This window comes from Ctenopharyngodon idella, chromosome 13 (assembly GCF_019924925.1).
Source record: "Ctenopharyngodon idella isolate HZGC_01 chromosome 13, HZGC01, whole genome shotgun sequence".
NCBI lineage: Eukaryota > Metazoa > Chordata > Actinopteri > Cypriniformes > Xenocyprididae > Ctenopharyngodon > Ctenopharyngodon idella.
In genome coordinates, this window is record NC_067232.1 from 11157478 (window position 1) to 11174989 (window position 17512).

At 36.5% G+C, this 17512-nt stretch overlaps 1 protein-coding gene across 5 annotated transcripts in view; it reads right to left on the reverse strand.

The window, feature by feature from the left end:
* Nucleotides 1-17512, reverse strand: part of smap1 (small ArfGAP 1) — a 119710-nt gene that overhangs the window by 22106 nt on the left and 80092 nt on the right. For all 5 annotated transcript variants that reach the window (XM_051915932.1, XM_051915931.1, XM_051915936.1 and 2 more), the window contains 2 exons: nucleotides 9773-9851; nucleotides 4381-4508 (listed from right to left, as the gene is read on the reverse strand). In XM_051915932.1, coding sequence (XP_051771892.1) covers nucleotides 4381-4508; nucleotides 9773-9851 — 207 coding nt within the window. The remainder of the gene's footprint in view (nucleotides 1-4380; nucleotides 4509-9772; nucleotides 9852-17512) is intronic.

Below are 17512 nucleotides of genomic sequence, written 5' to 3' on the forward strand. Positions count from 1 at the left end.
TCGTCTCACAATCATTTTCCATCCTCTCCACAATGACGTCTGCAGTGTATACCAATTGCATGCTTATTGGTCTTATTATTATTGTTGTGTCGTTCTGGGTGTTCAACTGATTGCCATTTTGTGCACGCTCCAGAAAAGGAATGAGAGGAAAAAAAGAGGTGCGTGAGGGTCAAAACATAATACCGTGTCGATGTTGGACATGTGTGACGCACACAAAACCAGATTGCTCATAATAATCAACATTGTAGGAAGAGCTGATTGGGTTGCAGTATTGATGAATGCCTGTTTCTATTTCTGATGTGCTGAGTTACTCAGGTAACTTTATTTTGAATATCTTTATTATTTACAAATATCATAAGCATGAATGTAAATATGTGAATAGTGGTATGTGTTGGGGTGATACAGAGCAGTGTTATTTTAGTATTATTTATGTAAGCAATAAGGTACAAGAGGCTGTGCTGTATCGTGAATAAGTCACGGCTGAAGGGCATTGTTGCAACCCCTTCAGCCGTGACTTATTCATGATACAGCACTAGCCTTGAGTACCTTATTGCTTTTATAAAACGGTTACCACACAATACAAATATTAAAGCCAAAAATATGTATCAATGCAACTTTCATGAAGTAAACTTTTACTAAAGCTTTCCTTCCGCTGGAAAAAAATAGTCCCTGACCGTGAACAGCAACAGAAGTTACATTATTACACCATTAGATGGCGGCAAAGACTGTCTTTATGAGCGTGTCAGTCAGTAGCGAAGACTTTTACATTGAAAAGACTGAATTGTTGTGAACACGGAACAAGACGCAACTGAAAAATGCTTTGACTGTCAGTCACGGGAAAACCCCTTAACTATTAAAAGGACAGGATAATACATCGGACATTTAAACAGATTTTTTATTAAGAACATAGGACTGACCTGAAGGAAAATGCTAAATCTGAATGCAGGTAATAAACTTGCTCACTCGATCTTTTTCTCACAATACTCTTCTACATAATACAGTAAGCTTCAATGAACAATATCAATTGAGAACATAGGTTGCTAAGAGTGTTGTGTAGTAATTAACCAGAACCGCTGGGTGAAGCGGTCATAGCCGTCTTTTATCGTGAATCAAGGACAGGAACTAACCGTTTTATAAATACTATTATAGTATTTGTTAATATTTTTAATTTGCTTTTATTTTTATATATATCTTTTTTGTATTCATTTTAATTTTAGTTTTTGCAATTTTGCTTTTGTCATTTGTATTAGTGTTTTTATATTTCTATTTAGCTTTAACTTTAGTTATAGTTTTAGTAATTTTAGTACATCAACTTATTCTAGTTCGTTGCAACATTTCTTTTTCATCTAATGTTTTACTTTAATTTTAGATCCATTTCAATTAATCAAATGTTTTTAAAAAAATAATGAAAAGTTTAGTTTTAAAGTCACTGTGACAATTCTTATTTTTGATTGAATATTGCAGTATTTATTATAAATGATTTATACATGCACAACATTATTATTATTTTTACATTTATGCACCCTCGTAATCTTTAATGCTGGCTTTAACAATAACAACACTGATATGGAGATGAGGTCAGGCTTCTCTTTGCACTTCCCGTAGGCGCTCTTACTTCCAAAAATTACTGTCTGGGGAAAAACAAATCCTCATTCATACACACAAGCAATCCAATTTCTATAAGTGACACATCTTTGAATATGTGAAATGCCTCCAAATCCTTTAAAGAGATAGTGTGCGGCTCTTTCAGACACATCTTTCACACAAAGACTCTAAAAGACACAACAAACAAGAATCAAGGCATAATGCTGCCATCCTCCCTCATCAGACACCCACCGCTGCTCGATTCATCTGGAGAATAAGAGCAGAGATTGACAGCATGCTGTTGAGACCGAAGGCTTTGTGAAAGCCTGAGCATTCACTTACTATTCTCAAGTGATCTATCTTTAGCTCCTCTTTATCCTTTATTAGCATCCCATGAGAATGCAGAATGCATGTATAAATGTACATTGTGTAGGAAGGGCTGATTTCCGCTTGGCCAGAGCAGAGCAGGAGGGCATCAATTATTCGAGGAGTCCAAGTCAGTCCAGCGGCTCTACACACCTCTCAATAAAACATTGATTCAAGTGGGGAAAAAGCTTTTTGTCAAGCCACCTTTCTGGCTTCAGCACAGCTTCAGGCCTCCGAGATCAAAAAAGAGAATCGTCCTCAAGCCATTCTGAGAATGATGGCCAAAACAAGTGTGAAAGGAGGATGGGAATAGACCTTAGTCAGGGTAGATGCCATATTGAATTTAACACGGATGAAAACGAGGCTATGAGGGATAGACTTGCAGTCTTTACAATTGCATATGCTGCATAAAGCTCCTAGATCACATATATTTTTCAGCTGAACAATCGGTATGTTGTTAAACAACAGTACAATCCATTGAACGCAGTGTACTTTAAATCTCTCACAGCCTCGTTTTTATACCTGTCAAAAATTAAATACGGCGAAACCCTGACTAAGGGAGAAAAGGAGAAAGGACAATGTGGGGTTAGTAAGAGTGGATCTCAGGGGTGAAGACGAGCTTCCACAAAGACAAATTGCTAGTCATGCAAAGATCCTCCAGCGTCCTGATTGGCTATAAGTGTGGCCCAGCGTCCACCTATACAGTGTCCAGGTTCCTTACCGCCCTCCATCAAATAAAAAAGTAAGCTACGTGTTGTCCCTGAATATTAATGTTGATTATTATTCTGTGTTTTATTATTATTAACATACTGGACAAATGGCCAAGCCTAAATAAAGAAAAAATTAAGCACTAATTCTGAGGTCTGCTAAAGACTACAATTAACAGTGTTATTAAATTATTAGTGTGTATTAAGTGAGCATTAGATGATGGCAAAGGTCATTCAAATGTAAAAATGTAAAAATAAGGGAAGTGGGCACGTACAATTACATATACAATTGAATTAAAAAAAATCTTGAACCAATAAGGAACATATACATTGTCCATTTCAAACATGTATTTACCAACTTCTTTCTCTCCTCTCAACATGATTTTCTTTTTTCACTCTCTTCTCTTGATATTATTAAACATCTCTCCTCTTCACTCTCCTCAGTGAAAGGCCGTAATAAATGCTAATATCCCTCATTATTCATGCTGCATCCTTTGGCCAGGAAGACCTTGCAAATCAATTCTGTCAGCCGCAACTAGACAGGCAAAATGTAATCATGTTGTTTGCAGAGGAAATTAAAACAATTGGGGTTGACCTTTTCTTTGTCTCTCTTAGTCAGTTGATTTTAGACTGAATGAAGGCAGGCAGGAACAGATGCATGTTTGTAACCTAGGAAAAATGATTCTTTTTTAAATTGCACCTCCTTTTCCTTACATATAAGGCATGCTGGTCTATGAAGGTCTGGTTAGCCAGATCTTCATACACCAGCAGCGTTAGTCACCTTATGCCATGAAAAATTATCAAATGCACCAAAATAGTTCTGATGGTCTGTGGGCAGCTGACATAACCCTGACGATTTGTTTTTGTATTTAATAACATGATTTAAGGTTAAAATATATAACAAATGTATATATTAGTTGCTGGACACCATTCCTTTTTTAACCATTTTAAAGAAATATTTGTGGCTATTTAATTAGTTCTACATTGTGATCAAAGAGTTTTTAAAATTATGTACATTGCCGTTCAAAGTTTGAGGTCGGTAAACTTTTTATTGTTTTTGAAACAAGTCTCTTATACTCACAAAGGCTGCAATTAATTGATAAAAAATACAGCAAAAACAGATATATTGCGAAATATTACAATTTAAAAATTATTTCAATTTAAAATGTAATTTATTTCTGTGATAAAAAAGCAGCCATTACTCCAGTGTCACATGATCCTTCAGAAATCATTCTAATATGCTGATTTGGTACTCAATAAACATTTCTTATTACCATCAATGTTGAAAAGAGTTGCTTAATCATTTTGTGAAAACCATAATACTTAATACAGCATTTATTTTAAAAAGAAATGTGCCACTTTTCAAGTTAACACATCCTTGCTGAATAAAAGTATAAAAAGTATTTTTCCTTAAAAAAAAAAAAAGAAAAAAAAAAAAAAATTTGAACGGAAGTGTACCCTCTAATATGATTGGTATATTATAACTTTCCAAGGAAAAAAACAACAACATGTCACACCAAAGGACACTGCAGCCAATGCTTGTCAACTACCCAGCACTGAGAAAATAGTGTGATTGACATGACAACAGGATAGAGCAGGTATTTTGAACACACACACACACACACACACACACACACACACACACACACACACACACACACACACACACACACACACACCTATGCAACTGGCAATTGATGTTTGCATCGATGGACTCATGTACCTGGTTTGTGTTGGTGTTTGAGGGCAGAGGGTTGGAGACCATTGGTCCAAAGATGTCTAAGTCGTCACTGATTGGAGCTGCACTGCTTGTTCCTGCCCCACTGCTGGAAGAGCTGGCTGTGGGTGCATCTGAGTGAGAGAGAACCAAATGTCATTACAGACAAGGGAAAGTGTAAACGGCATTACACAGAGTAACAGTCACTGTGGATTTTTAATTGGTTTCACACCAAAGTTGGAGAAACGTACATATGTGATTGCCTCAAATAAGAAAATATGAAACTGTCTCAAAAATTTACGACCACTGAAAAAGCACACTTTTCAAGAAAAATATATAACTTTTGGTGGGTTTTAAGGTAAGACACTACAGGCAAATCCATTGTTTTTTCACCCACTGGTCAATTTTGAGATTTTGGGCTATTTTGCTTCCATAATGTCATTATTTTAGGCTATTACACTGTTTGCGTCTGTAGTTTTCAATTACGATACACATCTTTACAGGCTGTTTCCTCAAAATTAGTTTTTTCCTCATGCACTGAGCCTGTAATATCCACTTTAGTAACACAAGCACAAGATTCCAGTTTTATTCCTATTAGGGATGAGTCATGATTTTCGAATGTTCTATAAGTTGATTTAATTATAGAATATTGAATAGGTTGTGCGATTATTGTGTTTAAAAAATTCCCCATGTTTTCGGTGCTGATGCGGTGGTGACCAGATGGTAGCGCGTGCTGCCAATAACGCACCTAAAAGCTGTCAATCAACTCCACACCACATTGTCTCACACGCACACTGTAGACTTGCGTGGCATATAACAGAGACGTTAAAATTAATCTTCACATAAGTGGCGTCATTCAGGCTATTCACAATATGTTATAACGCGTTTAGACAGCCTAAAATCATTATGGCTTGAGGTAGGCTTGCAGCGATAGTCGGTGTTGCCGGTGTTACCGGTGTAGCCGGCGTTCGGACGTAAACACGGAAGTTCTGCAATGCGTTCACAGTGCCAACTGCGTAACAGACTGACAGGGAAGAGGAAAAATTGTTGAATAAAGTCATCATTTTTGTTTTGTTTTTGCACACAAAAAGGATTCTCGTCACTTCATAAAATTAAGGTTGAACCACTGCAGTCACATCGACTTTTGTAATGTCTTTAGTACCCTTCTTGACCTTGAAAATGGTGATTATATTGCCGTCTATGGACGAGTCATATTCCTCTCGGATTTCATCAAAAATATCTTAATTTGTGTTCTGAAGATGAACGAAGGTCTTACGGGTGTGTAACGACATTAGGGTGAGTAATTAATGACAGAATTTTCATTTTTGGGTGAACTAAACCTTTAATGCAAAAAGTCCATAGTTTCTGTGATTATTCTGCTAGGACACCTATCTCGCAGGGACCAACAGGTTATCTGTAATTGCAAAAATCTCTAAGAAATTCAGTTTCATTTGTTCGCAAATTTGTGTCCAAATACTTTTCTTCTCCGAGCCGCTGGAGTCAGATGTCAGAGACTCAGCAGCTGTACAGACTCTTTACATAACAATTCAGACCAATCTGTGACTCATTGACTGAGCAGTGATGTCCAATGCCAGGCCAAACCTGCTTGCATGAGTCTTTGTCTCTGTTGAGAGAAATAAAAGAGTGTTCATCTGGCAGTAGCCCACACCGCCTGCTCAGCTTGCTTTTCCCGTTCCCGCTACCTATCGACTTCATCCAAGAGAGCAGGAAATCTAATCACACTCCGCACACGCCTCCGCCAACGCTGGAGAAAAAGCACCCGCTCGCCTCCGACGCCGGCCTGCCGCTCAGACGCACTCTCTCATTCCATTAAAGTCAAAGACTCCATCAGAGCCCTGCCTGTGTTCACACGTTACAGTGCACAGAGTCAGGAGCCGCTGCCATCTCTTTATGACTGATAAAATCCATGAAAATAAAAGAGCTCAAAGTAATAAAACTGGAGCGAATAGCAATGGGTGTGGGGAAGAGGAGAGATGCAATGGATGATGAGCTGGGGGTGTGACTGGAAGGAGAAAGGAAGAGGAAATTAGAGAACCTACGTATATAGAGATGTGCAAAAGAGCGCAGCATTTGGAAAGCACTGCACTCTATTTCAAAGGCCTTTATGTGTGCACAAACATCTGATAGGCTTTAAGAGTGCCTTTACATGCAGCCTAAATCAGTGGTTTTCAGCTAGTGGTGTGTCGCAGGTCTATTCTTGTCATGAACAGCAGGGAAATATGATGCTAGATGCAAATAATAAAAAAAAAAACAACTAAGCATGCAGAGTTAATATAAAAGAGTTAATATAAAGAATGAACAGTCTGTGTGCCCAATCAAACTACAGTATTTTGGCACAAACTCTTTAACTTGGTAGAATGTAGCCAATTTAGGCAGATGTCAACATGGAAAGGTTGAACGACGCATTTTTTGACAAAGACTTCCGTAATGTCAAAGTTGCAATGTAAGAAAGTAGTTACATTTTTTCTAACATACATTTGAGTGTAACGGATGATCAAAAACTAAAAAAAGTAGGGGAAGACATGGTTCTATCCGTCAGTTGTTGATTGGAAGAAGGCAAATCTGAATGCATGCAATCGATTGTAAGAAAGTGGCAGGGTCTATGCAGACAAAATGATTGTCTGACAGATGAAACCAGAGAGAAGTTTGTTATTTCAGATCAAGTTATGGCATTTTGATTAATTATGAGATTCAAAAAATATTTTTAAAATGCAACATTTGCATGGATGAACTGTTCAAAATAAGATCAATAACATGCATTTAGAAAATATTTAGGGTGAATTTTAATTTCATGTCAATTTTAAATACACTCAAACGTATAATTTTTGCTTATGTATATATGTGACCCTGTACCACAAAACCAGTCATAAGTCGCACGGGTATATTTTTGTAGCAATAGCCAATACTACATTGCATGGGTCAAAATTATCTATTTTACTTTTACGCCAAAATTCATTAGGATATTAAGCAGAGGATCATGTTCCATGAAGATATTTTGTAAATGTCCTACCATAAATATATAAAAATATATAATCATTTATTTTTGTGAGTGGATGTGCATTGCTAAGGACTTTATTTGGAAAACTTTAAAGATGATTTTCTCAATATTTTGAATTTTTTGCACCCTCAGATTACAGATTTTCAAATAGTTTTATCTCAGCCAAACATTGTCCTATCCTAAACAAACCATACATCAATGGAAAGCTTATTTATTCAGCCTTTAGATGATGTATAAATCTCAATTTAAAAAAATGGACCCTTATGACTGGTTTTGTGGTCCAGGGTCATTTATATATATATATATATATATATATATATATATATATATATATATATATATATATATATATATATATATATATGTGTGTGTGTGTGTGTGTGTGTATGTGTGTGTGTGTGTGAGCGACCCTAATTTTATATATATATATATATATATATATATATATATATATATATATATATATATATATACACACACACATACATAATACATATACATAATACATATACGCTACCAGTCAAAAGTTTTTAATGTTTTTAAAAGAAGTTTCGTCTGCTCACCAAGGATGCATTTATTTAATTAAAAATACAGTAAAAACAGTAATATTGTGAAATATTATTACAATTTAAAATAACTGTTTTCTGTTTGAATATATTTTATAAAGTAATTTATTCCTGTGATGCAAATCTGAATTTTCAGCATCATTACTCCAGTCTTCAGTGTCACATGATCCTTCAGAAATCCTAATATGCTGATTTGCTGCTCAAGAAACATTTATGATTATTATCAATGTTGAAAACAGTTGAAAACTTTTTTTTTTTTCAGGATTCCTTGATGAATAGAAAGTTCAAAAGAACAGCATTTATCTGAAATACAAAGCTTTTGTAACATTATACACTACCGTTCAAAAGTTTGTGGTCAGTAAGAATTTTTATTTTTATTTTTTTGAAAAGAAATTAAAGAAATTAATACTTTTATTCAGCAAGGATGCATTAAATCGATCAAAGACAGTAAAGACATTTATAATGTTACAAAAGATTATATTTCAAATAAATGCTGTTCTTTTGAACTTTCCATTCATGAAGTTGAAGAAAAATTGAAGGAAAAAAAAAAAAAAAAAAAAAAAAAATGTAAAAATGAAACACGAATGATGAAATAATCATTCCCAATGTTGTTCAAAATAATACAGGTGCTGAGTTAAAATAACAATAAGAGTTCCAATTAAACTGTCTCAAACATTTGTGATGAGAATAAAATTCCTATGTATGCAGTCATGAATAATTCCCTTAATAAAATCCAGGCGTTAATACTAGCTGTAAACAAATACCCTCCCAAAAAAATTTAGCCTAGATTAAATGCAAATATGCATATAATGCAAGTAATCCTATAAATATTTTATCACAGGACTTAAGTAACAGCATCAATAGAAAGAGAGATGGATATTTTGCTAGTCTGAACACAGTGCTGGAGCCTGTTGCTGGTATGGAAGGGTGAGGAGAGATGCTGAGGCCTTGAGCAAAAACACATCAATAAGACGCATGTCTCAATCTCAACACCATCATCTCCAGCCTCTCTTCATCAGAACTGACCCCTACTGGCCCCCAGCTGAAGACGTTCATCTAAACACTGTAACCTCCTTGCCTTGGACACACATTTGCGGAAATTTATATATTCTCACCTGCGCTCTGTCTCTCTCGCTCATCATAACGGACAACTTGGTTGCAGACCGAGATTGAGAGAGTGAGAAATATTGAATGAGAGAGAGAGAAAGTGATAAATACACAAGACAGAGCGACAAAGGAAAGCTCCAGGGCAGCAAATAGAAACTTTCATTTCCTAGAAAGTAATATAACATCAATTGTGTTTGGTCATCTCAAGGGCTCGAGTTGCTGGCCTGATCAATACCGCCAGGACTCAACTAGCAGTGTGCTTCCCTGAACCTTCATCTAGATAGTAATAGCAGTCAGTGTGTCAGTCCTCTATCCGAGCCTTAACACAACCTTTAAAAATTTTTCCTTTGGTGTACAGCAACACGTTGTTTTGGAACCATTCTTTCAAGTACTCGCTGAACTAGGAAATATAGACGAGGCCATTTTAAATGCTACATGATACTATTTTGTCTAAATAAATGAAAAATTAAACACCAAGAACTAAGACCAATCATTTGAAATGCTTCAAGAACTCTGTAGGATTGATGTGTGTGTAAAATCACATTAAGTGTAAAAAGTTGCACTTCCATTCCGCTACCTCCCCCCCATTTAAATTTTTGGGTTTAAAATGGCCTTGAAGTCTCTTTTTGTTCCAGCCTATCTTACTGTAGATGTATCAGATTCCCTGATCGGCAATGAGATGAGTAATTAATTATTCATGTCTTACCAAGGCCTAACAGGTCGATGGCGGGCTCTGCACTCTTCTTAGGACTGAGTCTGGAGTCTGTCTGGTTGTCCTCTCTTTTCTGGGATGGAGCGAGACACAAAAAAAAAAGAGAGAGAGAGATAAAATAGAGTGTTATTGAGAAGCTTTTTTGGGATCACAAATCTGAATGCAAGCACCAGTGTGACAGGCCACCAGTTGTTGTTCTGATTAGAATGATGTTCTTCACCAAAAACAGCCTTCAGATGCTATGTATACACAACTTTCACGTTTTATCTTTGGTAGTCAGGCACTTGGCGGCTCTGAACATCTTGCGCTGCAAATTGTGAGAATAGATAATACAATGCAGTGCAGAAATAGCTTGCTTGCTCTATTTGTTCGTCTCCTGACTGATGCCCGGCTGCACCTCACAGATGCTGACTGACCATACCACTTTTGAGATGATGTTCAAAGGCGCTCTTGAGGCCTGTGATTTGTGATGGACAGAAAGAAGCAACACGGGCTGAGAAGTGAAGCGTAATCCGGTCTGAACGGCCGATCGATGGGCGCTGGGTTAAAGCCTGGATCAAAGCCAGAAAGAGGCCTTTTAAAACCCCATTCTACACAAAAACACACTCACGTATATACACAAACACACAAGTAAATTCAAGAGGACAGCACTGCGTTGCACTTTTCTTGAGGGGGAGGCAAAAGACCGGGAAGACAAAAGGTAACAAGAGGGCAAGACATGTCGGAAACAAACACAAACCGAGCCAAACTGCACTGTCAAATCTGAATAAAACCACAAGTGTCTGACATCTGCCTTATTAGCACAATAAAAGAGAATGATAAATGCGAATTTGTCTAGATGTGTCACTTAACGTCATCATTGCGCAATTGTTCTTGGCAAAAGATTGGATTTGAGCGATTGAAAAACGGGACAGAACTGACACAAGCACTCTAATGAGCATCTGCAGGCTCGGGTTTGTGGTGAAGTGTCAAGCCAGGTGCATCTTGGGTAGAGGATTAAATGGGAAAAAGAAAATTCGCTGCTGTTCTCCAGTGAGCCTGAGACTCGGGTCCATTCAAGTGTGGGGTAAAAAAAAAAAAAAAGTTAGTTAATGAATTTTTTTTTTTTTTACTGATTCCAAAGCAGTCAAATGCAGCTTCTGATGAGAAATTACATTGAACGTTCATAATTTTACAAGCTCCCGAATTAAAAAAAGCTATCAGAAGGATGTTTTATACATCACTGGGCCCTAAGCTCTTGAGAAAAGGATGGAAATTGAATTAAATTGAATTGAATCTTAATCTTTTAGTGGTGAAAAGCCTCTCCAGCCTTGCATGTCATCTTTTGTGTACAAAGCCAAGTCTTTCACTTGTGACCTTTTTTTATTGTAGTATACAGAGGCAGAGACACACATGGGCAGGAAGGTGAGCTACAGCTGCCCTTCGCAAATAAAAAGATGCACAACTTTTATTCACCTCTATGATTGAAATCCGTAATCTTAAAATGGTAGGCTTTGGTTGAATTATGTATGAATTGGGGGCTTAGGTGCTCTACTATTTGTTGACTTTGACACACGCACACTTTGAAGACGACTTCGAAGATGAAATCCTGAAAAAATGTATTCGTGCTTTAGATGATGGAAACAAGACAGCCTGAGACAAACAAACAATACACACATTCACAAGACAAATAAACTGAAATACTAAAGGCATATGGCACACAATCATGCATTGTAAAACAGGGATACTCAACTTTGGGAAGATCAGAGGCCACACAGCAAGGGTTGCACTTAATTTAAATTAAAATTTATATTAATGAGGTGAGCAGACCAAAATGAGTGTTTGAATTTAACCAATATGTACTACAAGGTTATTATTAACTAAAACTATTAACATTTTTGTTAAAGGGTTAAGGGTTTTCTGCTTGAAGGTCAACATAAGCAGAAGCTCAACCGAACCTGAATAACGCACAAGAGCAAACCTCTTCCGGAAGCTCAAACGCTCAAACGTAACCAATAAGGTTCATTCTCATGAGGTTCAGTCTTCATTGCGGAAGAGGTTTGTTCTTGTGCGTTATTCAGGTTCAGTTGAGCTTCTGTTTATGTTCACTGCTCAATGTTTACATGCGAGTAAAAAGTCTAAATTAAATCTGTTCATCATAACAAGCGATCAATTCTCTTCAGAAAATTTGGACTAAACCGCTCGATTCATATGGATTAGTTTTCCGATCTCTTTATGAAGTTTTTGAAGCGTCAAAGTGGTCGTTGCAGTCTATGGAAGGAAATCTGACAGCATTCTGTCATCAAAAAGATCTTCATTTGTCTTCCGAAGATGAACGAAAGTCTTACGGGTGTGGAACGACATGAGGGTGAGTAATTAATGACAGAATTTTCATTTTGGGGTGAACTAACCCTTTAATTTGGATTGAAGCCCTAAAATTACTAACTGGAAACATTTAAAAATAAATTAAACCTAATTAGTAATATTAAGCACAAAACAAAATGGAAAAAAAAATTAATTAAAACTAAAAAAAATATATAAAAGTAAAAGCTATTTTACAATATTAATAAAGTTGTAATAGTATATAAATAATATTAAAACAATTTGAAGAGTAGTCTATCGTTTTTTTTCTCTCCATGCTATGCTTTTATATATACATATCTAATCTATACACCTGGCTTTCTCCTCCACACCTCTTTCAGTGCATTTCATTCTCTCTCAGCCCTTCCTCACTGCCTCCATCACTCTCTCGAAAGTCGTTCAGTGAACGGGTGTGAAATTGCTTGAACTGTGGCGTTGTGTCTCTGGGGCCTCTCCAATCAAGGTCATTTCTAATTCATGAATACTTCCCTTTGATGGAAGAATAATTCCATTTGGGTCACATTCCCTCACACTCGATGCACCCGCGCCATGCAAACAGGATCAGAGGAAGATGCTCATGTGCGCTCAGGCGGTATGAACAGGGCCACTCACTCTACACTTCATTCTGGACTGATGCAAAAGCTGAACGCACTCGGCTGGGGACTCACAACTTCATGCATTCCAGCTATGAATATCGGAGGGGGAGATAGGAGTATTCTTATTGATTAATTACATTATTTTTCCAGGTGTTCAAAGACCAAGAAATTATGTTATGAAATAAATGTTAACAACATTTACCATAACCATAGTTTCTGCCATGACACCAGTTACTACAGTTATTGTTTCTACAAAACAACTGAAAACTTTGTATTAACCATGACCGAAACAAACATTAAAATAAAGAAAACAATTATTAGTTTATAGTTTACAGTAGTTATAAAAACATACTACTAACAGACTTAGCTATTATGAATAGCTATTAATAGAAACTATGGTTTAAAAGGTACAATGTCATAAGGGACTCAACAAAATGGACAAGACAAAACAACACAGCACAACATACTGTAAACAGACACAAAATACCTACATAGCGTTTTCTTGTCTGTGAAATAAAAAAGAAAAAATATTAATTGACAAACTCTAGATTACAAATGAACAGAAGATAAAATAAAATAAAAAAATGGGGAGAAAGGGATCTGGCATCTTGAGGAGGAACAGAAGAGATGTTGCTCTGCTCTACTTCTGCAGCCCAGAAATAATAATAGTGGAAGCTCTCCGCTGAAAGTACAGTGTGTTCTTGAGCTTATGAGTGGGCACATGCCACTTCCTGTAGTACAGTCCCTTTACACACTCACAGACCGGGACAAAGGCCTCACTTCACAGAAGCCAGAGCAGAGGTATTAATTATTTGTGAAACCACAGTGAGAAACAGAAAGACAGGCGAGAAGTGCTTTGAAGGCTTGTTAGACCAGTTCCCGTTGGCACAAACACTAACAAATAAAAAGACTGCCAACTAATATAATGCAAACCTATTTAATATTTTAGAACAATTAGTGCCAAACTTCTAATCTGACCAACCAAGCAGTGTTATGGGCTTTAGTCGCCAAACACTAAAGGTGGATGTAATAAATTAAACCCCTGTTACAAACCATGATAAGCAGTCAAACTCATTCAGTTTCCAGTAATTAAAGCAGCACAAACCGCAGCCAGTGTTTAATGGAAGCGTGGCAACATCTGCCAGCGGAAGCACAGAATGAAGAGACGGAGGCTTGTGCCGTGGGGGGAGAGAGCAGGACTCGGTTATCATTTAATATGCTTATCTTTAATTATAGTTCATCATTGTGCTTATCAGGGATCTAAACTGGGGTGGCCTGAGGAGTCTTCAGCTCGTAATCAGCACAGGCACTTACACCACTGATTACTTTATTCCAATTCCACTTTAATCAGCTGTTAATCCACATGCTTTCTTTTAGAGTCCGTCCTACGGCACAAGGGCAGCATTGCAGCTTGATGCAGCTGTAGTTCGAAAACTCAGAAATACGGGACAACTGACAGACTGATTGTCAGGCCCAGACGGAACCTGGGGAGAATTTTTGTGCTCTGAACAGATTTCTCAGAACAGATGTTTTAAAAAAACAACAACAAAAAATGTTTTAAACAGCTAAGCGCACGTACACTCTTATTTGGAGCACAAAGCAGTGCACCATTTTTACACTAAAGAATGAACAAGAATGAAGTTTTTTGTTGTTTATATTCTGACTAAAATATATCCTTTCATATATCATTTCATACATCTGTCATTTTAATTAATATAAAAATTAACTTTCATATAACAGTTTTGTCACCTGATTTTAAGCCATTTAAGGCAAACTAAAAGAGATTTTCAGCTCAAGCTGGTCAGATCACAACATACTATGACTGGATTATTTGATTTTTCTTAAATTTTCTTCTAAAAATAATGTCAGTTCACTGTTAATATCTTTCAGTGTTATTTTGTTTCGTCATAAATTACCATTCAAAAGTACCATTCTCTTATATAGAAACACTTTTTTTCAGAAAGTACGCAATAAATTGATGAAAATTGACAATGTTTTAAGACATTTATAATGTTACTAATGTTAAGTTCTTTTGAACTTTCTATTCAAAGAATCCTGAAAAAAAAAAAAAAAAAAAAAAAAATGTATCATGGCTTCCACAAAAATATTAAGCAATGGAAAGGAAATGTTTGAGCACCATATTAGAATGATTCCTGAAGGATCATGTGACACTGAAGACTGAAGTAATGACTGCTGAAAATTCAGTTTCATTGACAAAATTAACACTGGCTGAAAGCATATTAAGACTGGCCAAATTATTTAATAAACAAATTCATAAAAGGTAGGGAATGTGTAGAATTTTGTGAATGACTAGCATTACAATTACAAAGCCTGCTGATGGCCTGAAGCGATGATGAGAGATGAGGGGAGAAAGATGAAAACAGAGCTTGTTTATATGCTGTAAGCCCATGCAATGTATTGCATATGTATGGATGTGAGTGAGTGCGTGTGTGTTTTCAAACATTTCACAGTAAACATGGCCACTGTAATCTGTTTTATGTATGTGCTGGGTAGTGGGCATTTTCCAGTCGTAAGCCTTTGTTAGCATTAGACTGGATGGACAGGCATGAAAATTCAACAGATCAACAATAGATGTGTGGGGAGGGAGAGGGAAGCTGGTGCGAGAGCTCACTTCTGTGAATGATGCACTGCAGGGGGTTCTGGACCGAGCTTCTGGCCCGTCACAAACTGTCAACACACATCACACTGAGGAGACTCTGGCGCGGTGATACTTCCACGCCTGCCTGCTTGCATGCATACACACACATGCACTGTGCACTTCCCTAGACACTGCTTTTGTGAAGGCTATGGAAACCAACTTTGAGGGGTCAAAATCCTCAGTTGCCAGACAATTTTTTTATGGTGGCTGCATTCAATTCATTTGACAGTCAAGCAAAAGCGTAGCAGGAATTGGAAGGTGGTGGCAAAAAGTAATGGTGCACAAACATTCTACAGCAGATGTTGCATTAATTATATTGTACATTTTCTGTCATTTAATGAAGTTTAAAAACATTGACAGACAATTAAATATGCTTTCAGCTACTATAAAATACATATAAAAAATAAGTTGTCTATTGCATTTCCCTATTTTAGAAAAAAAAAAAAAATCCCACAGTAAAGGAAGCAAATAGGGGTTAGAACTGAAGAAAATGGACAAACAGTTTGTGCCCCTACAAAAATAGATGTGAGTGAGGATTTGTTGAGAAAAATGATACATTCCTAGACAAATTCATGAAATATTGTTAAAATAATCTGGTGACTAGATAGCAAAACCTCAGTGACTTCTGTCTGTGTATTTGAAGAGCAAAATATAAAGGAAAAAGCCAAAAACCTACAACACTGCACTAAGAAAACCTAAAAGAGCTCTTTCCACAAAGGTTCTTGAGATATTAACAGCAAAAACTGACTTCTAAGTAAGTTTAATTAGCATGTTTTGTTTTGTTTTCCAGTAAAAAATCTTGTAACAAGATTTACTTGAGAAGCAACACTGAATAAGATATTGAGTTTTTAAAAAAATGTATCTTTAAGAAGTGTATTTTGTCTTTTCACTCATTTTTAACTTGCTTATAACTTCAAACTAGTGAAAAAAAATCTATCAGTGCAGTAAGACAAAATACACTTGAAAAACAGATACATTCACTGAAAGCAAGTCTTAATTTCTTATGCAGTTTTGCTTTACAAGCAAATACATCTTGTTTTAGGGATGTTAATATATTTAAATTGAAAATTACGATAGAAATACTTAAGAATAGAATTTTTTGTAGTAAACGTCACATTAAAAATACCAAGCAAATATTTTACTGAACATTGTAACTTGAAATAGAGGGAGAACAATGATTACAATTTGACTTTTCAAATCAATTGTGATCAAATTAATAAAGTCAGATTTACAGAACTGATGTTTAGGTCATTATAGACCAAATAAATGATACAGGCTTGAATTATAACTAGCATAGCTGAATTTTCAGAAGCCATTACTTCAGTTTTTGGTGTCACAAATCATTCTAAAATGCTTGGCAAGAAACATTTCTTATCAATGTTGAAACCTATGCTATTTAATATTATTGTAGAAACCATGATACAGATTTTTTTCAAAAGAACAGCATCTTATTGACCCCAAACCTTTGAACGGTAGAGTACGTGATAGCTGGGTAGACTAGAAGGTTAACTTCACAGATGAAAGTGTGAATTGTGAATGCACAGGCTAGGACTTGTCATTTTTAATTATTGAAAATATTCATATTGGGTATATCAAGAACAAATGTGCACATATAAATGGAATGCCATACATCTATATCATTTTCAGGAAAATGAAAATAACAACGGAGCATGACGGAAAATTTACAACCCAGTTTCGTCAAAGTGACGGATGATGATTATTTGCAGCGCATCCTCTGAATTGCAGGTGTGTGTGTGTGTTATCACGGCCCTCCTGCTGTGTGATCTCATTCTCTAAAGGTTGCCTGCACCCTCATCTTCCCAGAAACCCCCCCATCCTCACTCTATCCCTCAGCTTTTATCTTGACATCACTCTGGCCTGTATATCAGCTAATGTGAATTCTGAGTGGATGGGCTGAGATGTTGAGGTTAATGATGATGGCCTCACTGCAGTATATATGAAGCTCAGCGAGGGCTGTCTGAACCCCCAGAGCCACTTCACTCACACCTCAAGCCTCAAGTCAATACGGTGGTTAGGCCTCAATCTCGGTACGGACACGCACATACTCACAGGGTGGGAGTTACAGTCTCTCCACTCCAGGCTTCTAACCACACAGTCATTTTCACGCCTACTGGATCC